This window comes from Rhodamnia argentea, chromosome 2 (assembly GCF_020921035.1).
Source record: "Rhodamnia argentea isolate NSW1041297 chromosome 2, ASM2092103v1, whole genome shotgun sequence".
Classification (NCBI taxonomy): domain Eukaryota; kingdom Viridiplantae; phylum Streptophyta; class Magnoliopsida; order Myrtales; family Myrtaceae; genus Rhodamnia; species Rhodamnia argentea.
The window spans coordinates 3,216,645-3,239,554 of record NC_063151.1 but is presented as its reverse complement, the minus strand read 5'-3'; the positions used below and the strand labels follow the sequence as shown (position 1 = coordinate 3,239,554).

Here is a 22,910-nt window from a genome sequence, read left to right as displayed (position 1 = left end):
CATTAAGATAAATATTTACCTGGCACTAACGATCTAAATCAAATATTTGATTCTCCAAGATTCACGATCTAAATCAAACGAAAAAATATGAAAGATAATCCATTGAGATTCCGTTGCCAAAATTCGAAAACAAAAAATCCCCTTTAATTTCCTTCTTCTTCTTCTTACCGTAACATCTGCGATCACTAGTATAGAAAACGCAGGAGCTCACATGGAGGGAACCATGAAATAATCATGGTCCGATTTCCCGCCGGAGCTTCTCTCCATTATTGGCAAGAGGTTCCAAACTCGCATTGAACTTGTCCAGCTCCGCAGCGTCTGCTCTTCGTTCCGCTCCGCTGCTCGGTCCCCCCCCCCCCCTTGCTTCCGGCGACGCCCCGCAATTCCCTTTCCGAATCCCTTGCTTGCCAAGGTCAGCCCTATTCCTCCGTGGGAGCACAGTCTACGCCGTGCAACCTCCGCCACCACCGCCCACTGCATTTGCTCCCCACCGTTGCTGCCGCCGCTACCCGTCGACCACCCAGCCACATAAAAATTAAGAAAAAAGAAAAGAAAAATAAAATAAACAAATACTAAATTTCTATTGCATGAAAATATCTTAGTAATATCAGTTTTTATTTTATTTACTAATTTTTAAATTTCATGCGAAATTTTTTATCCAGATAACATATAAAAATAGGTTAAATGAGTTGTATAAGTTTTTGTAGAATATAAACATGTTTTGATAATATGGGTCAAATCGGGTTGGGTCGGGTATGGGTTAGTTGAGGGTCGGGTTGGGTATGGGTCATTAAATATGGGTCGGAACATATCCGACCCAACCCGACCCACCTATTTGACACCTCTACTAATTAGTAAGATTCAATGCTGCATAATTATATAATGCTTAATTAGAAAAAAAATTAAGAAAAATATCTTATTTGAAGGGCCGGGCTGTCTATGGTACAGCATTGTCGCTGTAAATTGAGCAGTGAAATGACATGCTATGGCTAAAAAAAAACCTTATGTTTAGGTTGGGTGCTCTCCTCAAGAAAAATTTGACATGGCCCAGTTTGGTTTGATCGGATCTCTCAAATTAAGAAATCAAATCAAACCTCTACAAATGCTATGCACGATTGTTTAAAAGTTCTCGATGAATGCCTAGCTGCTCGATCCATAATAAATAGACATTCTTCATTTTGTATTACCAAATCAAGGAATTTTGGATTTAGTATTCATCTCGATTTTGTTGATTATATGTTTTTTTTTTTTTTTGCATGGTTTCCACTTCTGAACCAGATCGAATGACAAAGTTGGCCATTAGGTAGTTGTAGTATGTTTTTTTTACACCATCAATTTTGATTGGGAAAAATTATCAAAAAATTTCTAAGCATATTGTATGGTAGTCAATTTAATCATAAACCTCTCAATTGTATTATTTTTTAAATCAAACGGTTTTGTCAATTTAATCCTAAAAAATTTTACGATTTGATAATGTAGTCCTTCCGATCATTTTTTTTTGTTGGAAACGACTAACGTGGACGCTACTCGTGTCACATTAAAAGGATTGATGTTAACATGAACAAATTTTTTAAATTTTTTACTATTTTCTTCTCTTTTCCAACCCTCACACACCCTTGCTTGACGCTGGCGAGGCCTAGAAGGGGAAAAAGATAAAATAAATAATTCTAAAAGTTTTAAAAACTATAAAAATATTATCCATTTCAGCGATCGTTTATCAATCGTGTCACGTAGTACCCCGGGCGTCCACGCCACATCTCGAAGCCGGGGAGCCCGCCACTATTTAGGGTCGCATGAAATCACTTACGCTTCTGGATTTCTCTACCGGAAATCAATCCGCGAGGGAAATCCATTTGGTAAAAACCTTGTCGAAGTAGAAATCCGTTTGGTAAAAAAATTGACTTACGGTAGGATTTTCAACTTCTGGTTGAATTTTTAACTTCTGGCAAGATTTTTTGCCAACTTTGAGAAGTAATTTTTTTTTACTTCTCCACCTTAGAATCACTTCTTCGATCACATTGACCTCCATCGACCGCCCATCGCCGCCCACCGGCCGCCGTCGATCGCCGGCCGCCTGCCACCGGCCACCACCGCGGTCGCTAACCGCCGCCGCCGCCGCCCGCCGACCGGTCGTCGAAGATTTTGTTAATAATATTCTATAAGTATAAATTTTCAATCATAATCAAACGAATTTTTCTGATCAGAAGTGAATCTGAAGTAAAAGTAGAAAAATCATCTTACGCTTTGAAGGAGAAGTTGAGAAATCAATCTGAAGTGTTACCATGCACACCCTTAGTGGCGATTTAGACATCTTCCGCTACATATTTCAAAAATCAAACGCTAATCCACAATGCACCACTCTCCGGCGAGCCACCTCACCAATTTTCTCTGACAGTACACTGTCGGACGAACCCACACACGCCATCGGAATGTTCTGCATGTGAGATCCACGTGCCTCTACAGCCGCGCCTGCCAGCACCAGTAGCCTACGCTCTGCTGATGTCATCACCATGTTAATGCCATGCCAACGGCACGTCATCTACACCCGTTGACGATTCATTGATTGGTTGACTGAGCGTTGACTCACCTTTGACCGGCGTTGACTCATCATTGACAGTTTCAAATCAGATCGGCCAGACCGGATCCATCACTTTTCATATCGGTCCAATCATCTTCTAACCGGATTTTAGCGTTTTCTGATCGGTTCCAAAGGCATTTCCGCATGCCAAATTCATTTGTGGCATCATATTATCAGCTCTCGAAGTGTTGGTTTCTTCATATTTACTAAGCTACTGTGTTTAAAATAGTAAAGTGCTTATAATGAACAAATTGCTATCGACCACGACCTAAGTAACCTACTAGGCAAAACAATCAACTCCGAAGTCAAGGTTCACACGCACATGCATCTGCCATGCTGCCACTTTAGAGACTTATTCCAATGGATTGCCTGTTATTCTCTCACTAGAGGATTTTTGTTTCTTTTTTCGAGAATACGGTACTTTTAACTCATTTGTCCCTTATGCTATGTCTGTAGCTTCAGGTAATTCTGAGTCATGGTAGTTTGATTCCGTTTGTTGTAATCATATGACATCAAATTCTAATTTGTTTCGGTCAAAAACATTTCCATCACATTCACCTACCATTTACACAGCTAATAATTCTCTAATGCAAGTCAGTCATATTAGAAAGATCTCTACAACCACAGTGTCCTTACCTAATGTTCTCATGGTTCTCAAACTTTCGCTAAATTCGATTTCAGTCGGACAATTGTGTGAACTTGACTTTGATGTCCACTTATCTTTTCATGGTTGTCATGTGCAGATCCAAGGACGAGACAAACCATTGGAGCTAGCTGTGGAGTGGGACGCTCATTTGAGCTTGTTTCTTTAAATATTCTCAACTCATTCGTTGGTTGTGCTGCTATTGTATCATCTAAAACTTGGCACTCTCGGTTAAGTCACCTTTCCTCCTCTAGATTAAAATCTTTGATTTCAAGTGACCATTTAGACACTGCTTATGGATTCATTGAGGAAGGCAAGAAAACTTCCCTAAAATATCGAAATATGACACTGCGCAGCATTGGTGTTCGACTGCCAGCTAAGATCTACACACCAAGCGATTGGCCCTCAGTTAGCGGGGATGCTTCAAAGAATTAGGCTGGGAAAGCTTCTGCAGGGTGAGTTGAGAGACGACGTTTCTGACCTGGAGTCGGGTTCATGATGGGGAAGATATCTCTGAATCGAAAACCAGTGCAGCTTCAGGAGTTCAAGGATAAACTGCCAGTAGGAACGTAGATTCTTTGACTTACGGAACAGCTTTTAGCGTCTTTCATAACGAAGAGGAAGGAAGGGAAGCACGCCATGCCATTGTAGCTCGAGATAATAACACGAAGAACTCCAAATTGGTACGTTTGTAATAAATTTATCCCAAATTATTTTTTTTGGACTACAGAAAATCCTAAATTGGTATATTTGTGACAAAAATTTACCCTAAACTGGTACACCTATGATAAATTTACCCTATATTAGTTTTCATTAAATCTAACCATCAAATTATTGAATTGGATGGCACGTGTCGGTTTACGGATGTACCAATTTGGGATTTTAACCTTATGTTTGTCACATGTGTATTGATATGGGGTTTTTCGTGATTTACCAAACCGGTACACGTGTGACAAATTTACCCTCCGTTAGTTTTCATTAAATCTAACCGTCAAATTATTGAATTGGATGGCACGTGTTAGTTTACGGATGTACCAATTTGGGGTTTTAACCTTATGTTTGTCACATGTATATCGATTTAGGGTTTTTCATGGTATTAATCCCATTTAACCTAGGGTAAATTTGTCACATGTATACCAATTTGAAATTTTTCATGGTAAAAATAATTATTTTAGGGTAAATTTATCACGGATGAATCAGTTTAAGATATTTAGTAATAAAAAAAAAGTTTTGTGTAAATTTATTACCGGCGTACCAGTTTGAGAAAAAAAAAATTTGGAGTAAATTTATTACAAGTTTACCAGTTTGATGTTTTTCATGATATTAACCATTGTTGCTCTATGTGAAGTGTGCTCTATTGACTCTCTTATATCCAATTTTATCCTCCCCTCGCAAGTATTGCCATTCTTGCAAATCTTCCTTGCTTGTAATTAGTTAAATGGCCGCATTCTAATGACTATGAGTATGAATGACCAGTACAAATATTGTACCAAACAAGTAGCTCTTTTGGAACCTGCGTTGTGTACCCCCTTTTCCCAAATTTTTTCTCTTGAAATCTAAACTTGTCGGTTTAGCAGGTGTCCAGGTGCTTGCACTTTTTTCTCACTGAATTTCTTTTGATGAAATGACCTTTTATGCATCCACTAACTACCTGTTAGGATCGGAGCACAATCGTACCAAAGTAAAATGAGCGAGAAAAAGAAAATTAAGAATGAGATTTTATTCTAATTCATCCTTAAATTAGGGCTACGTCTAGCAGAAGATTCCACTATAATTAGTACTCGCACCTCTCGTTACATCGCTCAATTACAAATGGAAAAGAGTATATACAGTAGTAGGTATTCATGAGCCCAACCCAAAATACTACTGAAAAATTTACGGGCTTAAATCCAAAAAGCTTTCTGGTGTCCAGGGAAATATGAACCACACCCCAACAGTACCAATGTATATGATATCTAACTATGGTTCATCGCCCATTGTAATATAAGTTTGTTTCTCAATGGCAATTTTCATAAACCTAATTCATTATATTTAATCTTACAAATTAACTCCACACCAATTGAGGCAGAAGTGCCAGGTATAAGGAGGGGACAAAAAAACTATGTTGCGAGTAAATCAGCCCATCCTTTTTGTCGAGTTAATAATAGCTATCCATAGAATCGTGAGGGTAATGGGGGGCTTTCTCTGGAGCTGGCTTTAGGAAGAAATATGTTATATACTAAAAGTAGTTGTTTATTTCTTCTTTTAACACTACAGAATTTCTCCAACACAGTTGCTTTGACTATGTAGAGAAAACTCTCTCAAGGGCCGTAGTTATGGTATGCATTCGATTCTCAAATCTCTCGATAGAAATAAGCAAACAAGTCAAGCCTTTTGCTCCAGAAAATTATCTTTCCTATGATAAATTTCTGAGAACACTTCCTGACGGCCTCTACTACTTAGATGTAACCTGATAATTCTACATCCTTCCCCTTGATAATTGCATATTCCTATGTATCTGTATCCATTTCAGGGAAATAATGTCTCGGGGAAGGATGGACGTGTACATTGTCCATTGAATATGGGCGTTTATCAGCTAGGAGGCCTAATTTGCAGGTCTTGTTTTCTTTTGTTTTTTCAATTCGATAGCTTGTCTCTAAGACTGTTTGGACCGTGCATGACCCTAGATTTTGAGTGAGACGCTGCTTTGTACTTGATTGCTGGTTGACCAGAAAAATGAAAAAAATAAGGCTTCCTTGAATATCGTTAGCGGTTTCAATTTGCTCATTTATGCAGTGGATGCTAAATCCTTTAGAGGTTGTCCAGCTAGATGTTTTTACAAGTGTAAAATGTATCCTTTACACTTTGTCTGGTTGAATTTTTCCAAGTGTAGTATTTACAATCAAGATACTTAATTAAGAGGTAAGTATTGTTGGATGAAGAATACCATATTTCATAAGAAGTACAAAATTAGGCTATGGTTTGCATCCAACTTTGCGTGAAAAGATTTGAGAGCGTAATAAATTAGTGTATTAAAGTGGCGCAAATTAAATTCATACAATGTACTCTTCTTGTTGGAAGTGAATTATCATCAAGTAAATGATGAGAATTGAATCTCAGGCAACTCCAGTGTAACTCTCCGAGATGGCCCCGCCGAAGTGGCGGGGCGCCTTCAATACCGGATTCCCATTCTTCCTAGGTGTCGGGGTAGTCTCCACCAACTGCATAAACTACGGCACTGCCAAGATCAGCTGGGGGTGGCACCTCTCCCTCGGCCTCCCTGCGGCCCTGGCAGCCATCATGACCCTCGGCGCTCTCCTCGTCTCCAACACTCCTGCGAGCCTCGTCGAGCGCAGAAAGGCTCACTCAGGCAAAGCAAGTGCTCCTCAGGGTGCAGGGCCACGACACAGACATCGAGCCAGAGCTCGCGGAGCTCATGAGGTCCAGTGAGATAGCGAGGGCCGCCAAGGAAGAGCCCTTTGCGACGATCTTCGAGAGGCAGTCGAGGCCTCACCTCATGTTGTCGATAGCGATCCCGTTCTTTCAGCAACTAACAGGGATCAACATAATTGCATTCTACGCGCCTGTTTTGTTTCAGTCCGTGGGATTCGGGAGCGACTCCGCTCTGATAGCGGCAATAATACTTGGATTGGTGAACTTGGGATCGATTCTGGTGTCTGCGTTTGTGGTGGATCGTTGGGGGAGGAGGTTATTGTTTATCGAGGGTGGAGTGCAGATGTTCCTCTGTCAGGTACGTAATTAGCCCCTAGCAGTATTAGCAATGCATGAGGCATGATACTACTCGTGTTGAAAATAAAGAAGTAAAGTATTTTAAGGATAATTTACTTTATCCTTATAGTATCCTTAGGTTAAAGTAAAGTAGTTGAAAAAAAAAAAAAAAAGAGGAAGTATTCTAAGGAGTAGTGCTCAACATACAAGACTGTATTGAGATATTGCGCGATCACTCCTCAACCATCCCTCCATCTCGAGGTCAATCTTGTAATCATAAATCCACATAAGCCCTTTAACAGTCTTTGCTTATTGTTTAGGTTGGTGAGGCATGTGTGTTGGCCGCGACAACGGGAACTTCTGGCACGGAGCGCATCAGCAAGGGCTACGCCATATTAGTGCTGGTGCTGATGTGCATCTATGCAGCGGGGTTCGGTTCGTCTTGGGGTCCCCTAAGCTGGCTCGTCACGAGCGAGATATTCCGCATGAAGATACGTCCCATGGGGCAAAGCATTAGCCTGGCTCGCAGTCATGTTCGTGCTGTCACAGACCTTCCTGACCATGTTATGCCACTCCAAGTACGGCACTTTCTTATTCTACGCCTCTTGGCTTGCCGTGATGACAATCTTTGTGATGCTCTTCTTGCCGGAGACGAAGGGAGTTCCACTGGACTCAATGCATGTGGTGTGGGAGAGGCATTGGTACCGGCAAAGGTTTGTTAACAAGGAATTGTACTAGTTCGTGTTTTGCCTGTGTTTATCTGAGGGGGGGAAAATGTGCTGGGATTCTGATAGACACAGTATGGGCATGGAAATTTCATGGGTTCATGACTTGGACGCCACATGCTTCAAAGAGCATAATAAATTTGAAGGGTCTTCTAATGCTATAGAAATTAATGCCTCTTATTTCATCGGTGATGCAGTAAGTTGTGTTACTCGGAGGAAAAGATGTAGCAAGTTTAATCAAGTGCAGGAACTGCTCCATTGCTTCATGGCGGCTGGTAATCTAAGTACAAATTGGGTAATTTTTAAGTTGTAGAATGAACTTATGGCCCAAAAGCATATGGGGAGGGGATCGACCAAAGATGCAGACAGGGGTAAAGATTTGACCAAGAAGAATTTAACCATGTGTCTAAACAAGTTACGGAAGAGAATTTATGTAGCCAATTCTCCCATTTTGCCCAAACGTATCGGTCATGATGACCGTACAAATTGTCTTCCCAAATATAGCTCTCTTCACTTGAACGGCTAAGAGAAAGCTGAGACTTCGGGCATCAATCCAACAAAATTGGATAGTCAATGTTCATAGTGCCAATTTTAAGTGCTGTAGAGACCAAGTAATATTCCATCAGGGAACAGGAAAGAGCAGACATGGTGGTGCTTCTGATGCAAAACTGCGGTGTCATTTTTGCTGTCCTACTTAACATATATGAATGCCCAACACCAGACATCTGCAATGTGAGTGCAAGTGATGAAAAAGTGAAAATGAGAAGCATACGTCTGTACCGTCCCACTCGTAATTTCTGTGAATATACAGGTTTACAAAGGATGCCAGTATCTTGCAAACCATTTGACCCAAAGATGTCGCAGAAGAATCTTTTCTCCAGAAGAAATGCAACCTGGTAGTGTGATGCTGAGCATGTTCAACTGGTCGTGCCCCCTGAATGTGACGAATTCAGTTAAATGAAACAGACAAATGCAAGCGATGAAAATGCTTGAGCCTAGGCCAAGAAAATTGACATTAGAGTGATGAACAAATAGCATTTACTGTAACAATAAGCAGGAAATTCATATTTGCACACCAAGCTTTCTCTAAATTAAGACACATAATCATAGGTAAGCTGATCATGTGGACACTGATGATGCCGCAACCTTGACATAGATTCATACAGAAGAACAAGCAGAATTTTCAATAACGGGAATAAAAGTCAACCAAAAACAAAGAACGAGAAATGACCGCTGTGAAATTTTTCCTCATCATGAATAGTAAAATCTACCAGAAGACAGGGTATCGAAGTTTATATTCCGCTGGAGTACATAGAACGTAACTCACTCTCACTGCTAGTCTATCCTCCATGCCTTTTGCTAATTGTTCTGTTCTTCAACAAGAACATCTATGGCTTGAAAATTAGTTCTAGAACCATTTTCCAGAAGGAAACTAAATCTATCCAAGTATTCTAAATAAATTGAAACCATTTGCATGAGTTCATAAATGTAACAACTATATGGAAGATCCATTTGCATGAGGACCTATTTATAAATGGAGAGAAAATATCGTGAAAATTAGGAGACAAATATAATGTTCGCAGTAACAAATGAAACTCGGATAAAGCGGCCACTGAAAATGAGAACTAGTTGCTTCTTCCCTATTTGTGCTTTGCCATTGGGAGTTTTGAACCTCCAACCGCCCGTACCCACGTCAACCCACTGGCCATGGCGCCGAATGCCAGTAGATTGGAAATATTCAGATATGAGCAGATCTTGTAACCAAATTCAGAGTGGGCTCAGGGCCTAGCAGAGCTATAGGTGTAATGCTGTGTAATGTATTAGCAAAGACTGAGCAGTCTTATTAGTGGAGACCGCTAATGTGATCTATTTCTCCAAATTCTTCAATAAATTCATCATTATATCTGGAAGGCATAGTCTAATATCTCAGAAACATCTCAGAACAAACAAATACCTCAGTCAAATGCATAAGGATCATCGACATAGGGATTTAATGATCCTTCTGTGAACAAATCACCAATATTTGAACTGCATGGAGGATGAACTCCCTTTGTTCCCTGCACAAAAAATGAAAACCAAGAATGATCTCTGGATAATTAGAAAGAATCATTAACTACAGCTTCTGGAACAACGGGCATATCAGGTGACTCGATGTAAGGCTACTGACAATGTATGCTATATTACATATTTTTTAACCAATCTACTACATGTAATGACTTTTTTGTATCCACTATAAGACAGCAAATCAATCCTTTTCTCTTGCTCTCAAACTCTCAGGATTTTCCTGTGGAAACAGTCAGAACCAGGAGGTGCCACATTCTTTCAGCCTCTTTGACACTATAACCATCATGGAATATACATAAAAACAGGGGGCCATTCAGAGTTCCTTTCACCTAATCTCTGAAAATTTACTGTTTAAAGTAGTTCCTTCAAGTCTTTGTTGTAGTGAGCTCCTGATCCATTTCTTTATTCACATTTTGGTGTGAGATCTAACCATCAAATTGCGAACAAAAGACAAAGTCCTAGCGAGTTTTTTCCTCTTCCTCCACCAATATGAATATTGCCTCCTTAGGTATAAAGATGCAGTGAAAGAACATCAGATATCAACATTGACAAGGTCAGGATGCAAAAATACATACTTCATTCCAGTGGAATTGGATTGAAAGGTACATGCATAAGATAATCTATAATTTTTAATCCCACTATTCATCTCATCCTGCATGTTGTAACATATGAAAAACCTTCACAGCTACCTGTACCCAGAGACTTACATTTTACGAAAGATAATCAGCAAATAATGTTATTTTCCTGAAAAATAACTTCCTGGAAAACATTTTCCAGAGACTTACATTTTCTGTGAAACAAACAAAGCCTATTTCGTGAAAAATAACTTCAAGGAAAATATTTTTTGGATTAACCATGGATTGAGTCCAAGCAGCTCATCACAAGGGAGATGAAGGAATTGCCTACACACAGTCTTCGGATAAATGAAAAGTGAAATTCATCCCGAAGTCCTATAGTTCGAGTATAAACAATCATCTATTAGATGTGCCCCTTATTACCTTCACATCCTTGGGGGTGCCAAGTCTTGGTGAAACCATCCTCTTATGTTTTCTTGGATCCTGCAGCAATGAGATACATTGAAGGGCCCCATTGTTTGGCAAAAGAAAGGCTACCAACCTAACTAATGGAGGACCATCAATCAGATGCTAATCATATGGTTCAGCCAGACTAGATACATGCCTCAAACATTACTGTACTCTTTGTTTTTCTTCTTTTGGTAATTGTCCTTCCATTTGTTGTTTCAACTTCATATTCACGGTGAGTTACCTGTCATGCAGAAAGTAAACTGAGTACACTTGACAATACAATGAAGCACGCAGAAGGCGCTTGCACAAGAAGTATCAGATCGATTATATCAATTCATGCAATGGAAGAACATAATACCGCGTGCAGAGAATAACTAATGCACCTTAGATCACGCTTAATGATAGACTTCTGTTTTTTGTGTTAAGATCACAGTGGACAAGAACTTACTTTCTTGCTATGCTTGGGAATACTCGCCACACTACCAGTATTAGTGTTCTCCACTTTTTTCAACAATTTTGACACAGGTGTTTGAGTTGCTTTCGGGAGAGGTGAATCCTGCAACAATGATTGGAATCAAAATGAGATGAGAAGCCAATTTTCTATTGGCTGCAGAGAAAACAAGAGAAAAATTTAGTGTTTCCCGGTCACCTGCTCTTCATCTTCTGGTCTTAAGACCTGCTGGCTTCTTCTACTATCATTAGAATTCCTCTTCTTCATTGAAGTGATCGAATACTCCTTTCAAGAAAAACATTCACAACGAAAAGAGGAATTATATCGTATAAAGCTCAAGGCATATCTCCATATTCTTATTGTCAAATGAATGGATGATGTGTATCTAGATGAGATGGGATTTACACCAATTATCACAAACATGAATCTCCATACTGCAAAATTCAGGTATATCTTCTTAGCATCTTCACAATGTGATGCATATGTGTGTGGACAACATCCAAATGGATACAAGGTTAAAAACGCAATAGTCCTTACTGGTGCAAGCATCAAACTCAGAATGCCAAGAAGAGAAGACGATCTCTTTTAGTTTCTAAAGAACAACTCCCAAAATGCATAAGCAGATAGACAACACAGACAAGGTGCATCATTTTGCATCAAACTCACAACTTCTTACTTTATTGTCTTCATTTTCTGTGAATCTCATTGCATCCGCAGTTGATGCTACAATATGAATGAGCATAGACTCTAAGCACATACAATAATTTTACTTCCCCACCACATATAATGAATTAAAAGATTAGGGACTTGATGAGCATTAAGGCGTCAAAAAATGGCTGTCAGACTCAGGATAAGTGAATCAATTATATAGGCCTATTGAATCACCATTATAAAGTTTGGCTGACGATGGCTTTGTATCGCTGTAACACATCAAAGAGTAGATTCAGTTATCTACACCATCTAAAAGGAAAAAATTTCATTCCCATAAGCTTGCAACCTAGTAGTTTCAGCGTGGATCCGAGACTATAGAAAGATTGAGGACTTTGCCACCCAAGGACGGGGAAGAGTGGAGGCATTTACTCCATGAGCATTGTTCTTAATTTGACCATGATGCCTAATTCGCTTGCAAGAATATAACTCTAGACTTGGTCAACTATAGCGAAAGCAATGGTATGACTAGTCAGAAAGTGCTTGTAAAAATGAAAGTGTAAGGAACAGTTCCAGGATCTGGTGAGAGAAATCAAAGAACAGTGAGTTACTGCCTTTAATTTTTATTTTTATTTTTTCAGTTTGTGGTATTTAGAATGACATAAAATCAATTTGTATCAGGAAGAAACATAAAAAAGAAACTCAGGGATGTGTATCTATCTATAAGAAGTGTGTGATGCTTGCAATAGGGTTTAAAGAGATTTATGCCTATTTAATACTTCCAATAGATTTCGTGATCAAGAGTCACACATCAGTAGATTCAGTAGTACGAAATTGGTTCATTATCAGCGATCCTGGAGCACAGAAAAATGCGGTGAAACGGCATTAAAGAAAAGGAAATGTCTTGCCTTCAGCAGAGAAAAAACATTCTCAACATCATGAATTTTTATATTCCTTTGAACCAAACTAAATTAAGCACAAATCCAAAAGAAAATGTCCTACATGACTGTAAAGTAGCACCACACAAGTAACTCAAAGTAAGAGTTTTAAAGAATGATATATCCTGCATAGAGGTCCATTTGGATGATGAATCTCTATGTGATTAAGTAAAAATGGCAAAGACCTAACCTTTCTTGAAGAGACCTCTTGATCCTCCTGTGGCTTGTCAGCCATTACTCTCCACTGTAATTGCAATAAAGCTCTCTGTCTATCTTCCTGGAGTGCATCGTAGGAGTTCAATGACCAATACAGTTTGTAAAATCCACTTTAGGACTACAGATATTACATACTTTGGATTTCTGCCGATCCAATTCTTCTTGCAGTTTTCTACATTCGTCTTCATACTGACACTGTACAGCTTTCATCTTGGCTTCATGTTCATTCCTAAGTGCGGTTGTTCTCTATATGGTTAAAATAAGCGTCAGAAATCCAAACTATAAATGAATCTGGAAGTTCATCTTGAAGGTGGTACCATATGCACCTCTCTCAGCTCGTTTTCAGCTTGGATCTGGGCATGTTTCATCTCTTCATTGTGGCTGGTTTTGAGAAGCAATTCCTTCTGGTTGTTTTCCTGATGAATGCGATTTACCTACATTACAGATGAGATGGAATTAATTTGAATTTGATGGGACCATGCAGAGTCAGTTTGCTGGATTGCATTTCACACAAAACTCGTTAGTGAGAGCACACAAGACTTGTCCAAGAAATTTCTCTGGAGCCGCATTTTGGTTTTTACTGTGCGTATGCGTTTACTCCCTATGCTTTACTTTGAAATATACAAACTAGAAAGTGAATTTTAATTTCATAAACCAATTACTTTTAAAAGGTAGCTATGTCAAAAGCCAACATGTGAACGTACCCCCAAAACTTAAAAGGATCATACATAGATGTAAGTCTCAACTGTGAGATAAAGTAATGCCAAATAAAACCACATGGCTCAGTAACTTGAGGGCCATAATGACTACTAAGGAAAAGATGACAAAACATCAATATGAAGGTTTGGCTCTGAATCATACTAGAGCAGCATGTTCCTCCTGAACAGATATCAAATGCTGCCTTGATTCTTCTTTGCAATCAGAAAGTTTTTTATCACACTCCAGTTCCAATTGTCCGACCACTCTGTCCACCTGAAGCCTCAAAGGGAACAGCAGCCAATTATATCCATACATTAACGAAATCTGGGCAACAGTATGCAGAAATGACGGACCTTTTCTTTTTCCTGATTCACAATCTCCTGCTTTTCCAGCTCAAATTTTCTTCGGATGTCGTTAATGGCCTAATCATGCTCTCTGTTAGCACTTAAATTATTGCAAGTAATTTGAGCTACATGCAGAACATGATAAGCAATGAAACCTGATCATTCTTCTGACAAAGTTCTTTCAAATGCCTCGAAAGTTCCATCTTTTTATTATCAAGCATCATATCGTACTGCTTCTTGGATTCTGCTAGTCTATGTTCAGCTGAAGTCAGTAATGCCTGATTCTGCAGCAACATGCTGGTATGAATATAGTACTCTAGGAGTGTTCAAGTTCATTACTCGTTATTCCAAACGTTCACCTCGGAAATTTGGTCTTCTAGCTTCTTTTCTCTATCCTTGTAACTCAGAATAAAGTTCTCCTTCTCCTCTAACACATTTTTGAGATCTTCAACTTGATTCTCAAGTGCATCCTTTTGCTTCTCAATTTTCCCATTCACATCTTGAAGCAATTGTATTTCTTCAGCCTTTTTCTGTATCTCTGCTTGTGATTTCTCATTATCATCATCTTTCTCACTCTCTAATGCTGAATACTTGACCAGCAAATCTTGCTGTGAGACATGAAGAAACAGGCTGAGGACAGCAATAAAGCATGGTTACAAAATACAAAATGACCAAAGCAATAGTTTCAACCATTCTATCCTCAGAGGATTTTGCACTCTCCAGAAGAGAGCTAATTTTCTGCTCTAATTCACAAACCAGCGATTCAGACTCAATCCTCCTTGAGACAAGGGTTTCTGCTTCAGACTCCAAGCACTGAATTCTCTCACATGATATTCGAAGTTCCTCTGCAAGCTGTGTTATAGCCACCACATGAGATTTTTGAAGTTCTGTGACCTTACTATTTAATTCCTGATTCATCATTTGCAAAGCATCCTTCTCTGATGTTGTGAACAAGAGCTCGCTCAGCAGCTTATTATGCCTCTTCTTAGCAAGTTGATTGGTAACATCCGTCTTCTTTTGAACTAACTTGAAGCAAGACTCGTACAGGGAGTTCAGCTGATCAAACTTTTCCGGAAAAATCGAACTTTTCTTATTCAATTCTGCCAGCTGTGCAGCAATCAGGTGAACAAGCCTTTCGAGACTTTTGATCTCTTGGAGTGACAATACCAACTTACTACCGAGATCTTCATTTCTCAACTGAAGTTCCTTCTTGTCTTTTTCTAAATTTTGTTGAGTGGTAATCAATTGTTTGATTTCATCTTCTTTTGATATCAATTTGGATTGCACTTCTCCCAATGTAGAATTCAAATTGTCCATGGCTATTGCATTTTCCTCTAGAGTGGCTTGAAATTTCTTGATTGTTGCATCTGCAAGCAAGATAACGATTATTTGATGGCTTACCAACCAGATAGATACTGAATTGCCAACAAGATTCTGACCAAGCAACTACTTTATTTACATCACCATTGAAAAACTGCACTGATAACATGCAACTATTCTATTGCTATCTCAACCGTGTCATTGTCATCTAATGAAAAGAGTAAATCATTTTTCATCCAAAGCTGATAAAAGTTCTGTCACTAACAGAAAACTCGCTTTTGAATTGTATAATTGTCACCAACTGAACCTTAATATATGTTATCTATATGTTCCGCCTGAAGGTAACATTTTACTCAATATGTGAGTGAATCAAAACCAATTGCAGCGATACCACTTAGTAAAGTGCCCTGGATTGGGGAATTGCAATAATCATTCCAAAACATCGGGAGAGGTGAATACTTTCCATTTTTCTTCCTCTGGTAGTCCATGAACGAAGAAGATTTTGAAAGTGATACATTTTATGCTTAGGAGCATATAAATAAAAAGGATCAAGGGTCAAAACACTAATCCATTGGGGGAGCCTTATATGTTCCACCTTAGGACCTTTGTCTGATCCAGCTGAGGAACTCTCAAAATACTTCAGTCATGTAAATTCCAACTTTCGCAAAATAGGATCACCTTCTCCAAGTCAAATGAGGAAGAGAACATGGTTTCAGAATTTCATCTATATCCTAGAACATTTTTGATGAAGTGCTCTCTGCAACTGCAATGCCTATATAAGATAAACATCCCCCCCAAAAAAAAAAAAAAACTAACCAACCTTTCTCCTCTATGAGATTGGCTGTCCTGCACTGTTCATCTCTGTGAAATTTCTCTCGTTCTTCTTTCTCAACTCCAAGTTCCATCAATTCCTTGTCACCTAGAGTTGTAATATAATAAGAGCCTATTAGTTTAAAATTAAACGAAAGAATGACACCAAAATTCAGCAGGTCTACAAGAATCTATGAATACAACAAACAATTCACAACCGAATTACACACTCTGTTGCACCTATTTAGTAGATAAATAAAGAGTAAGCTGACTAATAATGACTCACGTCTTTGAATGGTCTCCTCTGCAGACTCTAACTTCATGGAAAGAGCAGCCATCTGTTGATTCAACCCATCAATAGCAACTGAACTAGCCGATAACTTGTCGTCAAAGAACTCCTTATCTTTCTCAGCTGTATTAGCAACGCTAATATGTTATGTCTACTGAGTTTTTTTACCAAGCTGTGAAATTATCATTTTCTATATGTAGGAAAGAAGTCGGAGACCATTTTGGACTTGACCGGCCAAGTGTTGCAACGTTTCTGTTAGTTGATCGCACAACGTCTTCGTTGAAGAGAATTTAGACTCCAGTCCTTTCCACAGCTTCTCATCCTCCTTCTGCCTCACCTTGAGCTTAGCATTCTCATTAAAGGCATTCTGCAGTTTGTCCTCTAGTGTACGGATGTGCTCCGTTGATTTCTTCAATTTCAAGGTCTAGGACATAGATGACAGCGATTAGGCAGATGTATAATCTCAGGTGTTAGGAGAAGCGTGATCAGAGAAAGCCATAAATTGCATGACAAGAAAAATATCCAGTAAGATCATTAGCCAGGAGAAACAAATAGCTCTAAAAGCAATTCAACGTCATAAATTTCTAACTCAGCCTTCTCAAAACACTAAATATCGTGAGTTCAGATATCGACATAATGCGTCTTATGTGTACTTCTCAAAACATACGCGAATGATTGCACAAGCAAGTCGCAGGATTGTCGTTGGTAAAGAAATACACACACGCAGATTCGGAGGAAAAATCAAAAGCGAAATTTCCATTTCCGTACCGCCATTTCGAGATCAGTCTTCACGGAGGCTTGCTCTTTCACCAATTTCTCTAGCAACGGAAAAATCAACGACAGAAAATCAACAGAGCGATGCGAAAAAGCATAACAGAGTACACGAAAGGAAAAAAAAACGACCGGAATTTCGTCCATAGAACCTGCAGTGAGCTTCAGATTCGCGAAGCTTCCGATCGAAAGTGAGTCCGTCGATGGACGCGACGAGAAGGAGGAGGTCTTCGCGGTCCCGGAGGCGGACGCTGGCCGAGACCTGAACTGGTCCAAGCTCCTGAAGCTCGGAAACCCTAGCTTCTGCATCATGATTGACGGATCAAACGGGGGACAGAGAAGAAAAATCAGTATGGGAATCGAGCGGAGAAGGAGAGAGCGAAGAGTTTGAGAGCGATGTCCGTTGTGTCTACAGTTGGTCGAGTGAAAATGAATTTGGCGCCAAGACTAGCGGGGCATTATATAGTCCGGTCCCCGTCGAAGTTCCCCACGCGAGAATTAGAAGAAAAATGTTAGCAATTATTTTGGTAATTTCGAGAATATGATGCAATAATACGTATCATTTATAGGTCAGATTTTTCAAAATTCAACTAATCAACTTAATTAAATTGCATATCACTTGAAAAATGCATTGGCGGGCAAAATATTTTGTCCAATCATAATGAAGAAATCATAATCAAACTTTTTATGTTAAAGTTGTTAAATTTAATAATGACAATTTGTAATGCTCATGACAATATTTGACCTTATTCATTATGATGTATTTGGATCAATAGCTATTCCCACTATACAGTCATCTTGTTGATTCGTGGATGATTACTTTCAATCGGTTAGATCCACTTAATGAGAAATCATTAAATATACACATTCTTATGGCTTTGAACAGGATGCGTGCTTGAGACGTGATTGAGTAATTGTTTGAAAATTGATCAATGATCGTAACATCTAAAAGAGTTTATGAAACTAAATTCGATTTCGAATATGACTGCCAATTTGCGCAACATATTGCATTGGTTGATCGGCTTGTTGATATTCTTATCAAGAGGCGTCTTCCAATCACTTCCGATCATTCTTAGCTTGAGTTTGAAGAGGGGATGTCGATACCGAATATCGTAAATTAGGATGATTATGAGATGTTGATTCCAACTAGAGAAGAAAGCATCTGATAATGATAGATCATCAATGGAGTCTGTACCGAAGTTCATCACTGAATTCTCACTAATCCTATAAAAAAAAAAATGCAACATTCCGGTGAGAAATAAACATCAATTGAACATGTCCAACAGTAGAACTGTGATGAAGTGTAAAAGATCAAGTAGGAATCATTCATCATCAAAGCCGGAGAAATCTAGTGAAATGCTTCTGAAACAAAGTCTTCCTCTTTGTTAGACCCTGTTCCAGGAGACATCATCACCGGGAGCGGGTGCACGAGCCTCGGTTTTCATCTGCGCGGTTGAATTTGGCAGGTCTCACCAGAAATTTGATTCAACCGGATACGAACACCCACCACTTGTACAGACCAAATCCGTAGACACATGCGTACATAACGGCACGAAGAGGATAGATTCTAAACCTGCATAGGAACGGAAGGAAGATCCGACAATCAGAAGTCAAATTGACCACGCAAATTCCTAATGTAAGCATACGCGATTGTAGGAGATTCTAAACCTCGGGAAGCGAGATCGGTGTGAAGAAATGGCGGCTCTCTCCTCGGCGCTGACCGGGGTGGTCCACCTGGAGAAGTCGCGGTCGAAGTAGTCCCAGTCCGGCAAGAGGACGCCGGCGATCCCCAGCACGCCCGCCCCGTACGTCGCCGCCACCTTCTTGAAGGAGTGCGTCCACAGCCCGACCACCACCATCGCCGCCGCCAACCAGACCAGAGACGATCTCAGAGCCGCGTCGTTGGTCATTCTCGATGACGCAGAGAAAAAAAAAAAGAGGAGGAGAAAGAGATTGTTTGTGGTGAAGGGAAGCGTGCAGTGTTCCTGTACCTGGGGGGAGGTCTCGCGGTGCATTTAAAGAGGAGCGTGGGTGGGTGGGAGTTCGCTCATTATGGGCAGAAGCTTTTGAATCGCTGTCCACGGCCGAGTCACGAGGTGAGCCATCGATGACATCACGTCCATGTAGATCACAAGTATCCAGACCCTTCTGGGAATTCTCTTACTTTCAATATCGTGTGACATAATCATACAGTTCCACGATAATTTTTGTGTTTCATTCCAACACAATTGTTTCTTTGTCAAACATTACAATATACCGAAACGTCATAAGATCAATCTGCAATGTGCACAACATCACATGATTATATATTGTAACCGAGGTTCTCTTATACTTTCCATGAAAATACACACGGCAAAACCACCACGTCTCTTACGGCCGTGCAAATTTCTTGTCAACCCATTTGGATCATATTTTTGTTGGTTGGATTGAGCACATAGATCGACGCATTTGGCAGGATGAGGTGGTTAACATTGAGTTTGTCACACCCGAAGTTTTTTTCCTAGTTCGAAGCAAAGAGGGAAAAAAAAAGTGTAGGTAAGTGAAAAATTCCCATTTAGTCTTTCTTGTGATCTTGAAAAAGGGTTGGGCCAAGACCTTTGTATTGGGCCATGACCAGTGAAGATCGTCTCGCTTGGTAACCCGACCCGGACTACCATAACCACACAGATCTACTAAGAAGAATTTTGCAAAATAACCCAACCCAAAGGCCTTTCGGATTGGACCAAAAAAAAAAAAAAAAAAAGGCCTTTCGGACACATGAATAAGCCAACCTAAATTTGCTCGATTGATTTCCCTACTGCTCTTAACTGCAATCAAGACATGAAAGAGTTCCTTCCTTCTCCATGCAATCTTTTCATAGCTGATAGCAGATAATCTGAACTCTTCCTCCCACATGATTAATTCTTACCAAGCAATCGGTGAAATACACAATAAATTTTAGGTACAACGTCGCTCTCTTTATTTCCGTAAGTTCATCATAATCGATAGTAGTATGGTAGAGCTACTTATCTTTTTGTTTTAATCGTCTGCATTCCTTTCTCCTAACAGAACAAACTCGTAATTATCTTCAAAGTGCGAGCTTTTACTCTCTTGAAACCCTATCAAACACTTCTTCTGCCATTTTCCATCATACTCCTCTCCTTCCTCATTATTTGCCCAGAGCTTCCCTAGACTCACATGGATGTTCTTTTCCAATCCTAATATGCGGATTTGGATACCCACTCCATTCCTATTTAATAACTACTCATCTGTTGTCTCGTGCACCAGATGATAATATGTGGGCATGTATATATGGATTCAAGGTTACTAAACGTCGTTCGGTCTCGATAAATTACATTTTCCATTTTTCTAGTACAAGTTCAATTTCATACTCTAAATTTTTCATGCAGTACAAGATACATATCTGTCCGATAAGATTATGGCTTTCAAGTAAACTCAAATGGTCAAGCAAAACTAAAGTGAAACAAAAATGATAGCCATAATTAGGCACAGTTCCAGATTTTTTTTTTGGGGGCAAACACATTTAACGCAAGGTGCCCCTGCTTTTTTAGACCCCCTGCATGAAGTTGGAATCGCTAGTAATTACCGATCCGCCATACGATGGTGAATTCATTGGCAATTGGCACATACAATACGCCTGGTCGCTTCTCATGGATCAAAAGTTTAAGGTGGGACACCACGTCGATTCACTTTGCATTCGTTGAAGAAATAGAGTCACCGACGTTAGAATGTTGGGAACGTGGGGTGGAGATGAATCATGGGTATAAGATGACTGTACAATTAACAAACCAAAAAGAAATTAGGAGGTCTTCTTGCCTATATTAAATTTTTCCATGCAATTTCATCTTGGTACGTCCTTCCAGGACATTATGTTGATTATACTAAACAAAAGTAATCCAAAGTTATCAAGATAATCCAAGAAAATCAGTTATCCTCTCCATTTAATAAAAGGGACTGTTGACCTAAACTTTGCATGGGAAGACTTTCGAGCGTGCGAAGAATAGTCTTACAAAATACGAAATCCACACATAACGACTGCGGTGGGTTGTTTTACTGCATCAACTACCTCTCCAACCGCAACCGGGAACTACGGGTCAATTGGGCATTAATTACGTCAGCAAATTCTGGGATTTCTCCTAAAAAAATAGGTTAAAAAAAAAACTCTAAGTCACTTTTTGGACTAAAATCACAGTATCTATCGTTGAACTCATGCACGTGTCCAAGAAATTGATCAAATTTTACCAAAAAAAAAAAGGAGAGGTTAATAAATGCAGGAGTGAATTTAAGAGAATATTACAATATAAAGATCTTCGAAAGATAGAAATTTGTCCAGGTATGGAACATCTGAATCATGAAAAAGGAGAAGGGGAGTTGCGATGTCATATCATGGTGGGATTACCGTGATCTTTCAAGGAATAAAAGTTGGAGGTCGAAAGATTTTAGGGATTTTGTTTTATCTTTAGTGTCGATTATTACTTTAAAGAAAAGATTATTATATCTCGCTAATAGTGTTATTTGCTTTTTTTTTAATTGTGAGGTGTGCATGTCGCCACGTCAATACCATGTATAATCAAACTATACATAAGATGTAACGTTAATATTTTTCAATCTTTTAAATTAAAAAAGTCTGATAGAAGTACTTGATTGCACTAATAAGTAAGTTTACTAAGTGAAAATTTCACAACCTAATTGCACTTAAGTGTAGCAATTCGAAAGTCAGTCCACACTCCAATTGAAACTTGCCCCCATTGGAACCAGTTCATTAGTTTTTGAAACTACGAATCTACCCCGCATATTTTGAAATCTAGAACCCGCCTTGTCAATAGGTTTTAGGGTCAAATTAAGAACCGGCCAGCTTTTTTGTTTTTTCTCCATCCTTTTCTTCCTTTTTTTTTTTTTGGGTTGTATTTGTAGGTAAATAAAATGAAAGTGAACGAAAAAACAAAAATCCACATTTGTCAATAGCAACAATTCACAAAAGATGAATACATAAAATAAAACAAACAATAAAAATTCAAAAACGTAAATAAAACCTTAATTGTATAACTTCGATCCTCAATAATCTATGAAAAATTGCTATAAATTCTAACCACCTTAAATCAAAAGATACAACAAACATAGTTAATCACTTAATTATAGTTCTAAAATTAAAACTATTATTAATTAAAATAAAATAATCATTGCAAAACCTCACCATATATATTAATTCCACTTCAACTCGTAAACTCTATTACCGATGATAATCTCCTCATTGAGACAGTGATATCTTAAAATAAAGAAGAGGTTAAATAAAACATTCACTCGTTAAATATACAAAGGAATTACAATATAAAAAGAAACATACAATGATATAATCTCCGGTCCATCGGTTTCCGGTTTTCCATTCTCGTTTCTTCGGTTTTCGGTTGGGTTCTTACCTAGGAATCGAAAACCAAACCTCACAGTATCAATATCGCATTTTTTGAAAACTTATAATCACGGGAACCTGAAACTACCATGAGCTATGGTGGCAGCCGGCCAATTGCAGCAATGGCCAGGTGAGAGGTAGGGAAGAGAGAGGGGGAAAGTTTCTATAGAGGGTGGGGGCAATTTTAATCATTTTGAGGCATTCAAAGTTAATGTCGCCTTCAAGGCTGAATTATTCAAAACCTTGGTGTTTATACAGGTTGTAAAACACAGAA

General features: G+C 39.1%; 2 protein-coding genes across 6 annotated transcripts; both read right to left on the bottom strand.

Moving 5' to 3' along the window:
- Positions 1-8,208: 8,208 nt before the first annotated feature.
- LOC115749855 (synaptonemal complex protein 1-like) lies at positions 8,209-17,660 on the bottom strand. 5 transcript variants are annotated; one of them, XM_030686853.2, is made up of 19 exons: positions 17,382-17,660; positions 17,227-17,276; positions 16,675-16,882; positions 16,456-16,581; positions 16,180-16,278; positions 14,730-15,406; positions 14,399-14,647; positions 14,195-14,323; positions 14,049-14,117; positions 13,858-13,968; positions 13,323-13,430; positions 13,132-13,242; positions 12,971-13,057; positions 11,393-11,479; positions 11,192-11,299; positions 10,898-10,984; positions 10,717-10,776; positions 9,609-9,711; positions 8,209-8,588 (listed from the first exon to the last, which is right to left on the bottom strand). In XM_030686853.2, exons 1-18 carry the CDS (start codon positions 17,539-17,541, stop codon positions 9,610-9,612), a joined length of 2,628 nt encoding a protein of 875 aa, XP_030542713.1. In that variant the 5' UTR covers positions 17,542-17,660; the 3' UTR covers positions 8,209-8,588; position 9,609. The 5 variants fall into 5 exon arrangements, 4 of the variants coding, with proteins under 4 accessions (XP_030542713.1, XP_030542715.1, XP_048130972.1 ...); XM_030686855.2 differs by having other exon boundaries at positions 9,609-9,702; XM_048275015.1 differs by lacking the exon at positions 13,858-13,968.
- Positions 17,661-18,421: 761 nt separating this feature from the next.
- On the bottom strand, positions 18,422-19,211 carry LOC115749847 (signal peptidase complex-like protein DTM1). Its single transcript, XM_030686838.2, has 2 exons — positions 18,898-19,211; positions 18,422-18,802 (listed from the first exon to the last, which is right to left on the bottom strand). The coding sequence occupies exons 1-2, from the start codon at positions 19,137-19,139 to the stop codon at positions 18,715-18,717; spliced, it is 330 nt and encodes a 109-aa protein (XP_030542698.1). The 5' UTR covers positions 19,140-19,211; the 3' UTR covers positions 18,422-18,714.
- Positions 19,212-22,910: the final 3,699 nt, after the last annotated feature.

What these genes read in the sequence shown, in the direction of transcription:
- LOC115749847 (XM_030686838.2), bottom strand. Translation starts at nt 19,139, where the DNA reads ATGACCAACGACGCGGCTCTGAGATCGTCTCTGGTCTGGTTGGCGGCG. An exon ending in CACCGATCTCGCTTCCCGAG is followed by an intron (nt 18,803 to 18,897) that starts GTTTAGAATCTC and finishes GTTCCTATGCAG; the next exon opens with GTTTAGAATCTATCCTCTTC.
- LOC115749855 (XM_030686853.2), bottom strand. Translation starts at nt 17,541, where the DNA reads ATGATGCAGAAGCTAGGGTTTCCGAGCTTCAGGAGCTTGGACCAGTTC. An exon ending in TAGAAGACCAAATTTCCGAG is followed by an intron (nt 14,324 to 14,398) that starts GTGAACGTTTGG and finishes ATGTTGCTGCAG; the next exon opens with AATCAGGCATTACTGACTTC. An exon ending in CTGAAAACGAGCTGAGAGAG is followed by an intron (nt 13,243 to 13,322) that starts GTGCATATGGTA and finishes TTAACCATATAG; the next exon opens with AGAACAACCGCACTTAGGAA.